The sequence below is a fragment of the Ostrea edulis genome, chromosome 10 (genome assembly GCF_947568905.1).
Source record: "Ostrea edulis chromosome 10, xbOstEdul1.1, whole genome shotgun sequence".
Taxonomy (NCBI): domain Eukaryota; kingdom Metazoa; phylum Mollusca; class Bivalvia; order Ostreida; family Ostreidae; genus Ostrea; species Ostrea edulis.
In genome coordinates this window covers 7,783,682-7,800,655 of record NC_079173.1, presented here as the reverse complement: position 1 = coordinate 7,800,655, position 16,974 = coordinate 7,783,682, and the positions used below count along the sequence as shown (strand labels likewise).

Below are 16,974 nucleotides of genomic sequence, written 5' to 3'. Positions count from 1 at the left end.
ATTACACAAACATTTGGAACATCAATACTTAATATGTTGTAATCAATGCAAATATTAGAATTCAGAATAATTGCCTTGCGTTTTGAAATATGGCGGATATGATTTTAAAACAAAAAGCATGGGAAAATTTTGCTTCTTCTTCCATCGTATTTATACCTCCGTTATTCCTAAATACCAGGCAGACACAGCTACAGCTTAAAAAAATTACTAAGTCATACTGACTCCTGAAATTATATAAAAATTTACCAGTAGATGAATTCTGTGTTTGTATAAATGATTGAATTACTGTGACAAGTACTGGGGAAACTAGAACCGGATAAGAAATTAATTGGATGATCAACACCCTATTTATTTTTAAAAAGAAGTACAGGCAAAGTGTTTCAAAACAGAGGAGAATTTGAGATTATTTTGAATTGATCATTATCAGGCTCGACCCATAACTACACTGGAGGAAGTGACAGATGATGACCTAATTCACGAATTTGATGACCCAATAACAACTGAAAAGGAGTGGCTTACAACAGCGAATATTGGGTAACATTTCATAATTTTGATTGAATTCATAGATATCATGTGCTGCAGAACTGTGGCTCTCTGAGAAAATATTGGGACAGATCAGAGAGCTACAGATCCACCCCTTATAAAAACCTTTGATTTACGGTGCACAAAAATGTGCAGTTAAGCCTCGTAACGTTGTATTGCTGTCTCATAAATTTAATATCAAAAAATTCTCAACATATTTTCCAACTTTACTTGTATCGTAATACTGTAAATTCCTAATTTAGAATATACATAAGGAATTTATTAAAGCAAAATTTCGCGAGAAACATCACTCACGAAAAAATATTTCTCGCTTTTACTTTTATATTGCTAGAATACATTCAGAAACACTTGATCAACAGAGCACTCATGAATTTATTTTCTCACGATTTGCCGTCCATGAGTCATTTCACGATAATAAGTACTCGCGTAAAATAAGGAATGTACTGTATACCTTCAAAATTTCATTAAAGCCCCATTTGACCCGAAAATTCACAGGTTGTAATGATTTAATTGGTTGATGTAGCCATGTTAGGTACTACGAGGTGACTGATAAGGCCTTTGGGTTTCTTGTTGTGTTTTTAGGATGAACTTTGAACAAAAACTTCAAGTGTTAATGCTGCCATGATGCTTAATTAAAGTATGTTGTTCAGCCAATCAAATTGTGGGTTACAAACGAATTTATCAAATGATTTCTTGATGAAAAACCTTGTTTCAGTCATGAACACAAGTCATATTGTATACCTGTTGTTGAGTATTTCACATGCCAGTAATGTTGATTTCAACTTGCCCAAAACTTTGTCAATAGATATAGCAAAGAAAAAAGGGTCTTTGTTATTGGGTGCATGTAAGTGTTGGAAGCAAAGGGTGTGTATCACAATATATATATCATGTCATGAGGGGTGTGTATCACTATATATATTTATATATATATATATATATATATATATATATATATATATATACACATATATATATATATATATATATATATACATATACATATATATATATATATATCATGTCATGAAGGGGGTGTATCACTATATATATCATGTCATGAAAGGAGTGTATCACTATATTTACAGTGAGATGATGCCAGGGGCCATTACTCCGTTATCCTACTCTGTATTTGCCTCTGCAATAGACCAGGCAGTTTGTGTAAGTTGTGAACTTTATGATCTATCAGTTTCCAGAATGCCTTTCTATGTATCCTAGACTTTTTAGGTCACCTGAGTCACTCAGATGATTTATATTGTGATGCAGCTGCTCTGTGAGCAGCAGTCTTGTGTTAACATTTAACAGAATCATCTTCTACTTTGAAAGCCCATCATTATTTTTCATCAAAGTTGGTACAATGCATCTTTGTTGGAAAGGGAACAAATAGGCCTCCATTATTTCTATTGCCAATACAACCTATCATTGGGTCAAATGCTGTCTGATGTGTTTCATACCGATTGTTAGGCCATTCTTGGCACACTGATTTTGACTACGAATTACTCTGTTTACCTGATCAAGACATAGGGCTCATGGCAGGTGTGATTGGTCGACAGGGAAAGCTTACTCCTCTTAGGCTCCTGATCCCACCCATGGTATATTCAGGGGTCCGTGTTTGCCCGACTCAGTATTTTGTATTCCTTATAGGAGTTATGAGATTGATCACTGTTATCTTCACCTTTCATTGATACTTTGAAATTCATGGCCCTTAGATCCAGGATTCAGGCTCCAGGGCAAGACTGTAAATAAATCATATATTAGTGAAAAATGCATTGAATAAAACCTTTTCCTCACTATTCTTGAAAATCTAGAAAATAAAGCAGGTGCTCAGTTACACATTTATTGAATATGACAGCCTCCACTCAAATTTTAAAATTTATGGTCCCATAGTCAGGGGTTCAGGCTGCAGTGCAGGTCTACTGGAACCATGTAGTAAAATTATGTAAAATTAATGTCTCTACAAATACACGGCTGAATATCCAGCACAGGAACTGGATGTCTGGCGATATTGTGATCTACTCTCCAGTGTGGAGGCCACACTAACTCCAGGAAAGTTTCAGCGAATTGTTTTGACTGATTGTCATCCAATCAGAAAGTAGTAGGCGGATCATATAGACTAGATATCACTGCATCACTCAGCCAGAATTGTTGTTTATTTCAAAGAGAAAGCAAACTGAGAGAGAATGATCAAGAACGAGACTCGGAGTAATGAGTATGATTAAAACAATACACAGGGTTAATATCTTATACCTGGGATTTATGAGATTGATCACTGTTCGTTATCTTCACCTTTCATACATTGTGTATGTTAGTATTGAATGACATGTGTTACAGAACAAAATCTTATTCATTTCAAATATTTATAATATACCGTATAGCGCCTTTTTTTTCTGCGGGGTGATAAATGCGGCTTATTTTAGCAGTTAGATAGCTTTCCTTCAAAATTCCACTCGTCAAATATGCACCCAATTGTGACTTCAGTACTTGCAAGAGAGATAACTCTTCCCTGTCTGCCAAAATTTATTCCGCTAAAAATATTAGCATACCCTTGAGCAAGTAAATCGCCAAATTTTACAGTTATAATCCTGTATGCTTGTATTATTACAATGGTTCAGTTTGTTGTATCAATGTAATTGCTAATTTCAAATTTTCTGCACCAAGTTAATGTTATAAGTGAATGATTTAATGATATGATTATGCTATAAAGTTCATTACTTTAATAAAATATAATTCATGCTTTTATAATTTGCTTTTAATCAAATCATGTCTTAATTTGGATGTGATTTACACCAAAATTCAGGTACAGTGGTGGTGGTGTTGAAATATAAAGTGCATGCAGCCAATCAAGTTTTGTGTGAAAAATTAATTGCATTATTATTTTTTTCTTTATGGCAGAGTGTTAACGTAGCCCTGTGTGGAAACCCTCATTACTGGTATCCCAGAAAACACCTGCCAAGCTACATGGGCCATCTCTTCATAAATCTGATGGTAAATGTCTTTTATAGGTCTTGTCACATGATATGCCTGTCACATGGGGTCCTGTCACATGTCTTGTCACATTATATGCCTGTCACATGGGGGTCCTGTCACATGATGTTTTGTCACATGATATGCCTGTCACATGGGGATCCTGTCACATGATGTTTTGTCACATGATATGCCTATCACATGGGGGTCCTGTCACATGATGTTTTGTCACATGATATGCCTGTCACATGGGGGTCCTGTCACATGATGTTTTGTCACATGATATGCCCTGTCACATGGGGTCCTGTCACGTCTTGTCATGCTAGCATTGTTTTGATATAATCTGTCTTAATGCTATTGTAATTTCCTATTACTACTTTTATAACATGCTGTATCATTTTTATTGTGTGCAGCACTTTAGAGTGGTTATATTTATAGTCATATAGGGCGCTATATAGATAAATATTATTATTGTCACAATATGCCTGTCACATGGGGGTCCTGTCACATGATGTCTTGTCACATGATATGCCCTGTCACATGGAGTCCTGTCACATGATGTACTTTCAATCAGATTTACCATTGTTTTAAAAAGAATCAAGATGCAACTGGGCTGTTATTCTCCATTACCTAGTTTTAGAGTTTTGACATCATAAATGTTAAAATAGTTCAATATTTTGCCATTTTCAATATTCTTGGATGAAATGGCTATTTCCTTCCCAAAAGATAGGCCATTTATTAATTTTTAATACTTGTCTTTCCATATACACAAAAGTATAAATAGATTTTTTTGGGTCCAGAACTGCATATTTTGTTCTCTGAAAGAAAAAAAACATTGGCAAAAATTTGAACTTGAAATTTGAGTACAATGTGCCATATTATTAAGAAATTGCATTACTTTGAACAATCATCATATACTGCAAATGTTGATGTTATTGACAAATCATTATAATCTGTATCTGACATGATAACTATTACTTTTATTTTTGTCTCTTCTTTGAGATTGTTATAGGGGTAAAAAAAACCAAAAATAAACGTTATTTCGTACAAGCGTAATAAAAAACGAACAAATTTAAATATGGGTTACATTTGTAAGACTCCAAAGTGCGATGGTCACGCCAAACCCCAATGGTGTGATGCGCCAAAGTGCGATGGTCTGACACGCCAAAGTGCGATGGTGTGACACGCCGTAATCCATTGGTTTGTAAACGACACAGTGTTTTGGTACAGACTGAACCAACCGTGTGTTGTTTCACCAAAATATCGTGATGTCACAAACGTTACTGAACTCCGTACCATCGGACTTTGGCGTGGCTATTGCATTTTGGCGTCCGTAACATTAACAAACCATCGCACTTTGGCGCAGACCATCAGAGTTTGGAGCGACCATCGCACTTTGGAGTCTTACACATTTATTTCACGTTTATGGGCACGGTTGATAATACACACAAGTTTGGACCTCCAAAACAACCGGTAGGCCCAGCAACACAATCAACAACTTACAACATTTCAATGCAAAATCACAACTTTATGTGGCCTTGACCCTCGGAGATGCAGAAGTCATGGTCAAAGAATAGAAGGTTCAATGTAAAAATAGTCTTAATTATATTTAAATTGTATATTTAACTGCTAATGGCAAGACATTTCTTATTAAAAAACACAACCAACCTCACAACTGGATTGTCGCGAGCAAAGAGAGAGGTTGCTGCAACAGGGTCTCCTTTAACACCCGAGTTAGATAACTTGTACTTAGCTGCTTGCATCAATCACCAAGGGAGATAACTCAATGAAAATTGATCTTCCTCAATAAAAGCATCTTATTCTCATACTGCGAAATAGACGCCCTATTATTACATACAATCTACTCCAGATAAATTAAAATTCAAGGCTTTCAGCTAAATTGTTTTCAATGTATCTGAAGTTCAATTAAATGAACTTGATCTTTTTCATCTTTTTTAAGATTTAAATTTTTTTATCCCATCTAATAAACATAAGTAAACCTGAATCGAACTAGTTATAATAATCACAGATTTTGGAAGTTTTAAACATATTCTACATAAATAAGGAGAAAATGAAACAAGTTCAATGTACATGTTTTACTCATTGATTTATTCAATATCTTCCATGCATAAACTGAAAGTTGGTTAACTCGTTGATTTATTCAAATTATTATATCTTCTATGCATAAACTTTAAGCTGGTTATAACTGATTACTTTATTCAATATATTCCATGCATAAATTGAAAGTTGGTTAATTCATTTAATTATTCAATATCTTCTATGTGTAAACTTTAAGTTGCTTATAACTCATTGATTTATTCAATATCTTCTACGCATAAACTTGCATAAAAAGTTGGTTTTAACTCCTTGATTTATTCAATATCTTCTACACATAAACTTGCATAAAAAGTTGGTTTTAACTCCTTGATTTATTGAGTATCTTCTACGCATAAACTTGCATAAAAAGTTGGTTTTAACTCATTGATTTATTTGATATCTTCCTTGCGTAAACTGAAAAGTGGTTAATTGATTTATTCAATATCTTCCATTTAAACTCCAAGTTGCTTATAACTCATTAATTTATTCGATATCTTCCATGCATAAACTTTAAGTTGCTTATAACTTATTGATTTATTCGATATCTTCCATGCATAAACTTTAAGTTGCTTATAACTTATTGATTTATTCGATATCGACCATGTGTAAACTTTAAGTTGGTTATAACTTATTGATTTATTCGATATCGTCCATGCGTAAACTTTAAGTTGGTTATAACTTATTGATTTATTCGATATCGTCCATGCGTAAACTTTAAGGGGGTTATAACTCATTGATTTATTCGATATCGTCCATGCGTAAACTTTAAGGGGGTTATAACTTGTTGATTTATTCGATATCTTTAGCCAGGTGAAGCCGGTGCCCTAAACAACATTTTTGGGAAGAAGGAAGATATGGAGTTGAATGTCTGTGGAGAGATTCTGCCAGACCTGTCTGCAGACGAAGTCAAGACATACTTTGGAAAATTCAGCGGCCGACTGCAAATTATACTCAAATCATTAAAATACATATTGGTGGTAAGTGTGCACAATATTGTGAAATGAATTGAATTCTTATTAGATTCATGGTGGTTGCTAAGTGAATCATATTGTTTGGTGCAAGTGATTTGTGTTTTTCAGTATTTATGTACATTTTAATAAGAAAAAAAAGACAATTACTTTTGTGTCTTTGCATTAGATTATAATTAAGGAATAAATTTGATCTTGGGGCATATTATGCAATATAACCTGGTTTGTGTCAGTTTACACTTGTTTATGATCTGCTTCACAGATTATTAAGCAAAAACTGACTCAACTATGTTACATGTATATATATTGCACAATATGCCCCAAAATTAAATCCATACAGTTATTGACTTTTGATTCTGTCTACCCGTGACTATATGGACCTGGTCAGTCATTGGTTGACTGAGGCCATAGGCCAAGGTAAACCGATACCTGACCAGGTCTGTATAGTCATGAATGGACCGAATCAAAAGTCAATATTAACTGCTTGATATTAAATGATCAGTAATTTTACAACAGTTTTGACAATACTTTTCTTAATACTTAATAATAAAGTTATGTTATAATGTTATGGGACAGGTCAGCCCTAAATCCACCAAATTATGTGACGTTTGGAAGAAGAAAGTGGACAGCTACAGAATTATTGATGAATCATCAGACAGTCAACAAATGTACCACGACCTACACATCAAACTGCCAATCTATACAGAGGTACGTAATCACTGTCAACAGATGTACCACGACCTACATGTCAAATTGTCAATCTATACTGTATCACTGTCAACATGTCAAACTGCCAATCTATGAGGTAATTGTGCATTTTATCTGTGGAAAGATCTTCTGAGTGAGTGTTAGATATAAGTAATTATTTTCTGGACTAGATTACTTTGCGATATTTAATGATCAGACACATGTCATACACCATAACAATGAATTATTCCACAGTGTAATTATATTGATTCTGTGTGCAATATGATATAAGGGCTTATTTTAGCCCTTTAGATCGGCAATGTGTAAATCCCATGATGAAGAGGTTTTCTCGGGAGTTTTGTAATATTGTCAATTTTTGGGAAGTATATTATTGATTTCTACATTGAAGGAGAAATATGAAATTGAAAAGAAAAACTGGGCTTGTTATTGAGCTACAGTGTGTTAAACTTGACCTTTTTGCAATTAAGATTTACCAATGATTTATTCACAGAAACTTGATCCCAAGAATTGTAAGTCATGAATTCAAGATTTAACATACCTTTAATTCATGCATTATACATGTGTATATATACATGCAATATGTACATGTATCTTGTGTTTTGGGGTTACTAGTTACTCCACATGAAAAATTGCAGTTACGATGATGTGGATTTAAAATATTCTGGATTTACAGCCAATATGTGCAGGGCCTAGTAACAAATTTGTGTTATATGTCATTTGTTTCTGATGTTAGATCTGGAAGGCAGGAGTTTTGAGTAGTGCAAATTCTGGGGCCTGGGCTGCAGCAACGTTTGGAGTGCTACGTCAAGGAAAACTAGGTGAATATAATATAACCCAATCTTCCAGTTCACGATTGACCGGACACCTGCACTGGTGAGTGTATTATAGATCTGCCGTGATCGACTGGACACCTGCACTGGTGAGTGTATTATAGATCTGCCACGATCGACTGGACACCTGCACTGGTGAGTAATATTGTAGATCAGCCACGATCGATCGGACCTCACTATTGTGTTGAGTACAGTACTACACTATAACTCTCACAATCGACTGGACACCTACACACCTGTTTTATTGCACTTGCTTGACTAAAGACCAGTGTGAGCTCTTGGTGTCTGTCTTTTATCACTGTTGTTGTTGGTGTCTAGTAATTGTCTTCTCTAGAATGACTGCACACACAGTCACCGTACTTCTTACAAAATATGGGCCCATTAGTTGAATTTAAATGACAGTTGACTGGCCATTAACTCTTACATTTATATGGTGTGTAACTACATGTAAATGTTAACTGAAACTAACTGTCAGCCAAATTCAATTAACTTCAAGATCTGTAGAGATGAATGAATTTGACACAGGCTGCATGTGAATGTTTGTATTTCATTGAGATCTGTAGAGAGGAATGAATTTGACACAGGCTGTCTGTAAATGTTTGTATTTCATTGAGATCTGTAGAGAGGAATGAATTTGACACAGGCTGCATGTAAATGTTTGTATTTCATTGAGATCTGTAGAGAGGAATGAATTTGACCCAGGCTGTATGTGAATGTTTGTATTTCATTGAGATCTGTAGAGAGGAATGAATTTGACCCAGGCTGCATGTGAATGTTTGTATTTCATTGAGATCTGTAGAGAGGAATGAATTTGACACAGGCTGCATGTAAATGTTTGTATTTCATTGAGATCTATAGAGAGGAAGGAATTTGACCCAGGCTGCATGTGAATGTTTGTATTTCATTGAGATCTGTAGAGAGGAATGAATTTGACACAGGCTGTCTGTAAATGTTTGTATTTCATTGAGATCTGTAGAGAGGAATGAATTGACCCAGGCTGTATGTGAATGTTTGTATTTCATTGAGATCTGTATAGAGGAATGAATTTGACCCAGGCTGTATGTGAATGTTTGTATTTCATTGAGATCTGTAGAGAGGAATGAATTTGACACAGGCTGTATGTGAATGTTTGTATTTCATTGAGATCTGTAGAGAGGAAGGAATTTGACCCAGGCTGTATGTAAATGTTTGTATTTCATTGAGATCTGTAGAGAGGAATGAATTTGACCCAGGCTGCATGTGAATGTCTGTATTTCATTGAGATCTGTAGAGAGGAATGAATTTGACCCAGGCTGTATGTGAATGTTTGTATTTCATTGAGATCTGTAGAGATCGAGGAATGAATTTGACACAGGCTGCATGTGAATGTCTGTATTTCATTGAGATCTGTAGAGAGGAAGGAATTTGACCCAGGCTGTATGTGAATGTTTGTATTTCACTGAGATCTCATGTTTTACAGAGCTGAGTGATGAGGTTTGCTCCGATGTGGCCCTGATTCTTTCGCAGTGTGAGGGAGTGTACAGTGCAGATGTACCGGTAGCCATTCAGGGGCTGGCCCAGGAAATCGTTCGCTCTGGAGTTCGAGATGCATTCCTGAATGGATCAGACATGGTATTTATAGGCTTCACAGTTTTCATGAGGCCAGTTTGAATTATGGTTTGACATCAATACCATATATTTGACTATATTTTATATTACTTTAAGGCAGCTCCACTCTTATGTGACTTATCAATATCAATGGTTCAAAGTGGGAAAACTGTATTAATTTCCACTCAATATAGTTCTATTTAATTAATTACCAAAGAAAATGTGTATTTCACCACCTTTTTTTAAGATGGCATACATACAAAAACAAATATACATGTAGGTCAACATCAGAAAATCACACATTTTCGTAAAACAGAATAATAGATCCAGTCTCGATTGAAATCAGCATTTCACAAATTTTTTGGTCATTATAACGATTTATTTCGTCAATACAACCTATCATGGGTCAAATGCTGTCTGACGTGTTTCATACCGATTGTTAGCCCGTTCTTGGCACACTAATTTTGACTATGGATAACTCCGTTTACCTGATTAGGATATAGGGCTCACAGTGGGTGTGACTGGTCGACAGGGGATGCTTACTCCTCCTAGGCTTGTTCAAATGAAGGGCCATGCCCCCTTCAAAGGGGAGATCATCACAAAAATAGGGTGGGTCATTTAAAAATCTTCTCAAGAATCACTGGGCCAGAAAAGTTAAAATTCACATGAAAGCTTCCTGACATTGTGCAACTTCAAGTTTCTTAAAATCATGGCCCCCAGGGGTAGGTTGGGACCACAATAGGGAATCAATTTTTTACATGCGAATATATAGGAAAAATCTTGATATGGGCAAGGTGGCTCAGGTGAGCGAAGTGGCCCATGGGCCTCTTGTTTATTAATCTTCTGGGCTAGAAATTATCTGTTTTTACAAGTTATTCTGATATGTTTTTTTTTTTTGGTGATGTATAGAGTTCTTACATAGTTTTTCATCATAAGAATTAGGATTTTGTATATTCTGAATTCTCATGATCGAATAACATGATATTTTGTTAGCAGTCATAATCTGTGGTATGGCACTGGACTCAAGTTGTGCAAACTTGTACTTCCTGTATATGAAATAACATAAAAGCGATATTGTATCTGTAATTTCAAATATAATGACTGTACAGTACCCCTTTAAAATCAATTTTACAGGAGTGCATTGAGTTGTTGTCAGCTGGGAGTGTCACAACGCTGAACAGACTATACCAGGATTTCATGCAACACCATGGACATCGCTATATCCGAGAGGTCATCCTGACGTCATTACCATTTTCTTCTTATCTATAGCGGAAGATGCTGGTTTAATGCTTATATTTGTTTCGATTTGAGTTAGCTTAGCAATGGGCTATCGTAAACAAAAGACATATCATACCCAGCACCTTCCAGAAATAAACAATAGTTTTCATACAGATTCAAGTGCTGCTATTGACAGTTTCAAGTAGGCACTGATATTAAGGACATATTTTAATACATGCACAAATTCAACAGAAAGTTTAATTTGTTATTGCCAAGTTAAGAGTACTAATTTTAGTAACAGTACTGTTGGAGATATTACACAATTATTGTATATTTATAAGTCTTACCAACAGCTTAAAGAATGGCTGCCTCAGTATGAAATATATAATACTATTTACATTCAGTGAGATCCAAACAGGCACACAGGTTTAGTATTACAAGATATACATAAATCTATACGTTAATCACCTACAATTATAGAACATACATAAAATACGACTATATTTGTAATCATGTTTTCAAATCTTTTATATGGTGTAACATATTTTAAAGTTTTGATTCTGAAATCAATTGAGGTTCAATCTATCTATATATATTTATTGATCTATACTACACAATCTGTATCTGTTTTACTAATTAATACAATATTTACTAACATTACTTCAAGAAGAGAATGTCGGCATGAGGCTTCACAGTTCATACCCACATGTATTTTCAAAAAATAAAATTCTTTCCTTTTGGAATTCCCAACCATAAATAGATGTACTATATTTATCAATTAGTTAATTCTGTATTCAATTACACACATTGTTCACAACTGCAGCACATTCATGAGGAAAATTTAATGCCTATCATTACAATTTGTAAAGATATCAATTGAAAAGTAAAAACATCGGAAATGTAAGCATTCATGTGATGTTAAATCTAGTTAATTTTATTAGTATGTTACATGAATATTATTGTAGGCTGAACTGAGAGAAAAGTCATGGGAGACTAACCCAGCACGACTCGTACAGGTGCTAAAGGTAAATGGGAATATTAGCTGATTTTTAACTTTTTTCTTTATTTGAGATTGGAACTATTTTGTACTTAGTTCATAAGTTTGGGTTTGCATACACCTGGCCTGGGGGCCACCAACATATAAAAATCTCAAACTCAGACTCAAATTCAAGTTTTTCACCTAAGCAGAGATTTTTCTAAAATGCCGTGCCACCAAACTTTCTCAGATTCACCTCACGTGAGTTGAGTATTTGTCCCAGTCCTGCATGTAAACAATTTGCTTTGCATCTTACTGTGTATAAGAGTTCTTTTATAGCGGAAATAACTTGGATGTATCTCAAAACTTGCATATTAATGTACAGCCAATTTGTGTTATTCCTTAAAGTAATTAATTTACTATTGGCAATACTAGTAGCAAGTATTATAAATGATATGTATCATATCAATAAAATTGTATTTTAGGAAAGTAGACTAAATTGTCATGATTGCTGACTTAATTCCTTTTAAAACATGAATGAAAATATCAGCAAATATGTTTATATTCCTTTTGAATGTGATTGCATGCATAGCTGAGTAGTTCTGATGGTTAACTTCACGCTAATCTGTAGATCATGGGTTCGAGTCCAGCAGGGTTTTTGAAATAAAATTCAGATTACTTTCTGCTAAATCTGGGACAGAAATAAATATAAACATATTTAGCATTATTACAAACACTAACCTAAGAGTATTGGATCCATCTGAAGCTGAAGAAAATGTATATTAAATGACAGAAGAGAAATGGAAGAGAGAAAAAATGAATGATATGTTATATGAGCTAAAATTCTGTGACTTGCCTCCAATTTCACGGGTAACAGAAGCTATATATTAATAGAAAATATGCAATACATGTTATGATGTATTTCATTTTGTAGAAAATTGTAAAAATGGGAGCATACGAAGAGAGAAAGAAGGCCATAGTCAGTGAGAAGGATATTATTTCACAGCTGAAGACACGGTTATCTAATGGAGAGAAGTACGAGTCCTATAACATAGTTTTTCTATGGACAGTTGAACCATTTATAGCAATTGATTGATTGTATATTGTTTAATGTCCCTCTCAAGAATTTTTCACTCATAGAGACATCACAATTGCCTGTGAAGGGCTGCAAAATTTAGGCCTATGCTTGGTGCTTACAGCCTTTGAGCAGGGAGGGATCTTTATCGTTTCACACCTACTGTGACACGGGACCTCAGTTTTTGCAGTCTCATCCGAAGGAATGTCCCATTTAGTCGCCTCTTACAACAAGCAAGGGGGCACTGAGGACCTATTCTAACCCATACCCACATGGAACACCATATAAATTATACTGAATATCTACAGAAATAATCATTGGAAGTTTCATGCAGCTATAATTCTAATGTTATATGTTACAGTTGTTTTGATTGGACAAAAATAAAGCTGAACGAGAATTTACACATTAATAAATTGGAAAACAGGATGTATTCATACGCACCTAAAAACAAATAACGTAATGTACAGAGACTCGGTGGGGAAAGTATTCAAATTTTTGAAATTGTTAGTACAGCGAATGAATTGGAATTTATTTATAAGAATCAAACATTCTAGACTTTTTGAAGAATTATCAATGCGTAAACTCTAAACATCTTAACCTTAGAATGCTTCACACTTTTATTCAGTTTGTGAGTAAAATGTCCAAAGTTTACACATTTTAACAGTGCCACGAAATAGGTTGCGGAGTTTGTAGCATGTGTATATTGACAGGAACTGGTAATTTTGTCTGTAATAGTAATAATTGGGGTCTATACCATACCACTCCCTTATAAAAAACACAAGGAATGAAACGAGTTTACACTCAAAACTTTGATTCTAAATAGCTATAAAGTTCTGCTTGTATCGTCACCCACCCCAAAGTTTTTTCTGATTCAGTAATTTCAATATTTTTTCCATATATCCACCATAAAAATGATCCTCATCGACGCATATAACCAAGAATATTTGATAGTTTTTCACGATCAATTTTTGCCCCTTTCCGTAGTTTGTCTTGTTAAATAACTATATAAGTTTGATAGTCAGCTGTTATGTTTATGCCCCCCCCCCCCCCCCCCCCCCCCTTCAAAGAAGAGGGGCATATTGGTTTGCACCTGTTGGTCGGTCGGTAGACCACATGTTGTCTGCTCAATATTTCGAGAACCATTCACTTGATGATAATAATACTTCATATGTGGGTTGGTTATAAGTAGAAGGGGACCCCTATTGTTTTTCAGGTCAAGGGTCAATCTACTCTGGACATAGGAATATAATGTCCGCTCAATATCTTGAGAACCCTTTGCTTGAAAGACATCAAACTTGGCACACTGGTACATCCTAAGGAGTAGATGACCCCTATTGATTTTGAGGTCATATGGTCAAAGGCCAAGGGTCAAACTGGGCATAGGAATATACTGACCATTTAATGTCTAAAGAACCCTTTGCTTGACAGACATCAAACTTGGTACACCAGTACATCTTCAGAAGATGACCCCTATTGATTTTGAGGTCAAAGGTCAAGGGTCAAACTAGACATAGAATATACTGTCTGCTCAGTATCTTGAGAACCCTTTTCTTGACAGACATCAAACTTGGTACACTGATACGTCTTCAGGAGAAGATCACCCGCTATTGATTTTGAGGTCACATGGTCAAAGGTCAAGGGTCAAACTGGACATTGGAATATACTGTCTGCTCAATATCTTGAGAACCCTTTGCTTGACAGACATCAAACTTGGTACACTGGTACTTCTTCAGGAGAAGATGACCCCTATTGATTTTGAGGTCACATGGTCAAAGGTCAAGGGTCAAACTGGACATAGGAATATACTGTCCATTCAATATATTGAGAAGCCTTTGCTTGACAGACATCAAACTTGGTACACTGGTACATTTCAGGAGAAGATGATCCCTATTGATTTTGAGGTCACATGTTTAAAGGTCAAGGGTTAACCTGGACATTGGAATATACTGTCCACTCAACATCTTGAGAAGCCTTTGCTTGACAGACATCAAACTTAGTACACTGGTGTATATTCAGGAGAAGATGACCCATATTGATTTTGAGGTCAAAAGTCAATAGTTGAACTGGGTATAGTAATATATTGTCTCCTATATTTTAAGAATTATTTGCTTGATTGACACCAAACTTGGTACACTGGTACAGTATAAGGAGCAGATGACCCCTATTGATTTTTAGGTCTCATGGTCAATTCACGCTTGACATATGAAGATATTTTCTGCTCAATATTTTGAATTGATGATACTACTATCAATTAAATGATGTGTGTGTATAACCCTTTTCAATTTTGCACCATGGAGGACATATGTATTTTACAAATATCTCTTGTTAAATATTGAGAAACAACTGGTCTCTTTAAATGTTGTGATACATTTACATCGAACATAAATGACATTGTTACCAAAAAAGGTTTGTACGATTTCATTAGATTAATGTAAAAGAAAGTGAAATATTGATAATTTTATAACGTTTAACACATGACAAAGAGTAAGTCATTTATAGGACATACAAGACCGAGAGAAAAATAATGATGCATTAAAGTGCATCAAGTTAAAATAAGTAGATTACTTTGATACAACTATACCAAAATCTTTGTCCATGCAGAAGGACCCTGAGATTTGTCCTACCCAGGGCCAGGAAAGCTGTGGGGGAGAGGGAGTTTGGTAAATCCCTGTGTATTAAGGTGGCAGATAAGTTTAAACAGGCATACTGGAGACTAGCAGAGAAAATGGAGGAAGAGGTGAGAGTTTTAATAACAGTATTTCAGGTTGTTTGTTCAACACGTAGTTGATGATAATTATTACAATTCTATATTATTAGAAATCAAGAGAGAGGTGGGTCCTTTAGCTGTCCTGAACAAAGGGAAAAGTGAATTAGTTTTATTGGTGACTGTTTGTGGATGGTATTGCTAGTTCCGGTAACAATAGGCCGTTTTCAATCAAACTTGTACCTGGTGTATGTCATACAATCATGTAAATATATTCTCAAGAAGCATTGGGTTAGGAAATGAAAAACACATTTAATAATCTTTTTTTTACAGTTATACAACATAGATTCAGATAGGGCAACGATCCCACCTCTGGTGTGTCCAGGGGTCCGTGTTTGCCCAACTATCTATTTTGTATTGCTTGTAGGAGTTATGAGATTGATCACTGTTCGTTATCTTCACCTTGCATTGGGCAACGATAATGTTGTAAAGGTTTTACATAGAAATATGTAGAGACAATAAATTATCAAGGATCTTTTCAAGAGCGACAAGTTATTTAAAAAATACTAGTATACAAGGATTCTTAGGTAGTGCAGTGTAAACTGTAGGTGGTATATTCAGAAGTCATAATAAGGTTATTGATAAAAGTTTGTAAAATTTATTTTTGTAAGAGCAAGATGAATCTTTCATGCATTCTGAATATCATGTGAATGATTTACAGGGCAGAATACCAGAAAAGGACCTGCTGTACTTCCTTACGCATCGAGAAATCGGACAGCTTCTGAAGACCAGGTCTCCGAAGCTGATAACAAAGTAAGATGATCATGAAGAATTCAATTTATCACAGTACATACGTCAAACAGACTCGTGCATACTTAGAAGTAATGAACATGAAGGCGTATTCCAGAGTTGTGAAATTCAGGGCCCCTTAGTCCGGGGGAGAGGGGAGGGTCTGGTGTTAGGGTATGGTCTATGGCTCATATAGGGAAAATGCATGAAATCTTTGAATTTTAAATTCTTCATGACTACTGGACAATGAAACTAAGTACATATGTTAATGATGAGGGGAGATGCCTTTGCTCAAATTGTGAAATCCATGGCCCTAGGATCAGGTCTTCTGAGGCTAGGGTTGAGGCTCGGTTCCATGCAATGCTGTACGAGGGCTGTTCAAAACGTTTGTGGAAAACTTCCATTGAGATCACTTTATATGCCAGAAGCCAATAAAATTTTATATGCTTAAAACTTTGGGTAAATTCCAATAATTTGCAAATATTCTATGTTTTCAGATAAAATTTGAAAAATTAGAC

The 16,974-nt window shown here is 35.1% G+C and overlaps 1 protein-coding gene across 3 annotated transcripts in view; it reads left to right on the top strand.

The window, feature by feature from the left end:
* LOC125666697 (uncharacterized) overlaps positions 1-16,974 on the top strand; it is a 63,308-nt gene that overhangs the window by 38,132 nt on the left and 8,202 nt on the right. For 2 of the 3 annotated variants that reach the window (XM_056151816.1, XM_056151817.1), the window contains 12 exons: positions 428-534; positions 1,629-1,701; positions 3,433-3,525; positions 6,408-6,578; positions 7,146-7,277; positions 8,011-8,095; positions 9,567-9,718; positions 10,829-10,924; positions 11,878-11,937; positions 12,823-12,923; positions 15,565-15,700; positions 16,389-16,480. In XM_056151816.1, the coding sequence (XP_056007791.1) occupies positions 428-534; positions 1,629-1,701; positions 3,433-3,525; positions 6,408-6,578; positions 7,146-7,277; positions 8,011-8,095; positions 9,567-9,718; positions 10,829-10,924; positions 11,878-11,937; positions 12,823-12,923; positions 15,565-15,700; positions 16,389-16,480 (1,298 nt within the window). Of the gene's footprint in view, positions 1-427; positions 535-1,628; positions 1,702-3,432; positions 3,526-6,407; positions 6,579-7,145; positions 7,278-8,010; positions 8,096-9,566; positions 9,719-10,828; positions 10,925-11,877; positions 11,938-12,822; positions 12,924-13,028; positions 13,471-15,564; positions 15,701-16,388; positions 16,481-16,974 lie in introns of those variants that run through there. The other variant, XM_056151818.1, reaches the window with a different exon arrangement.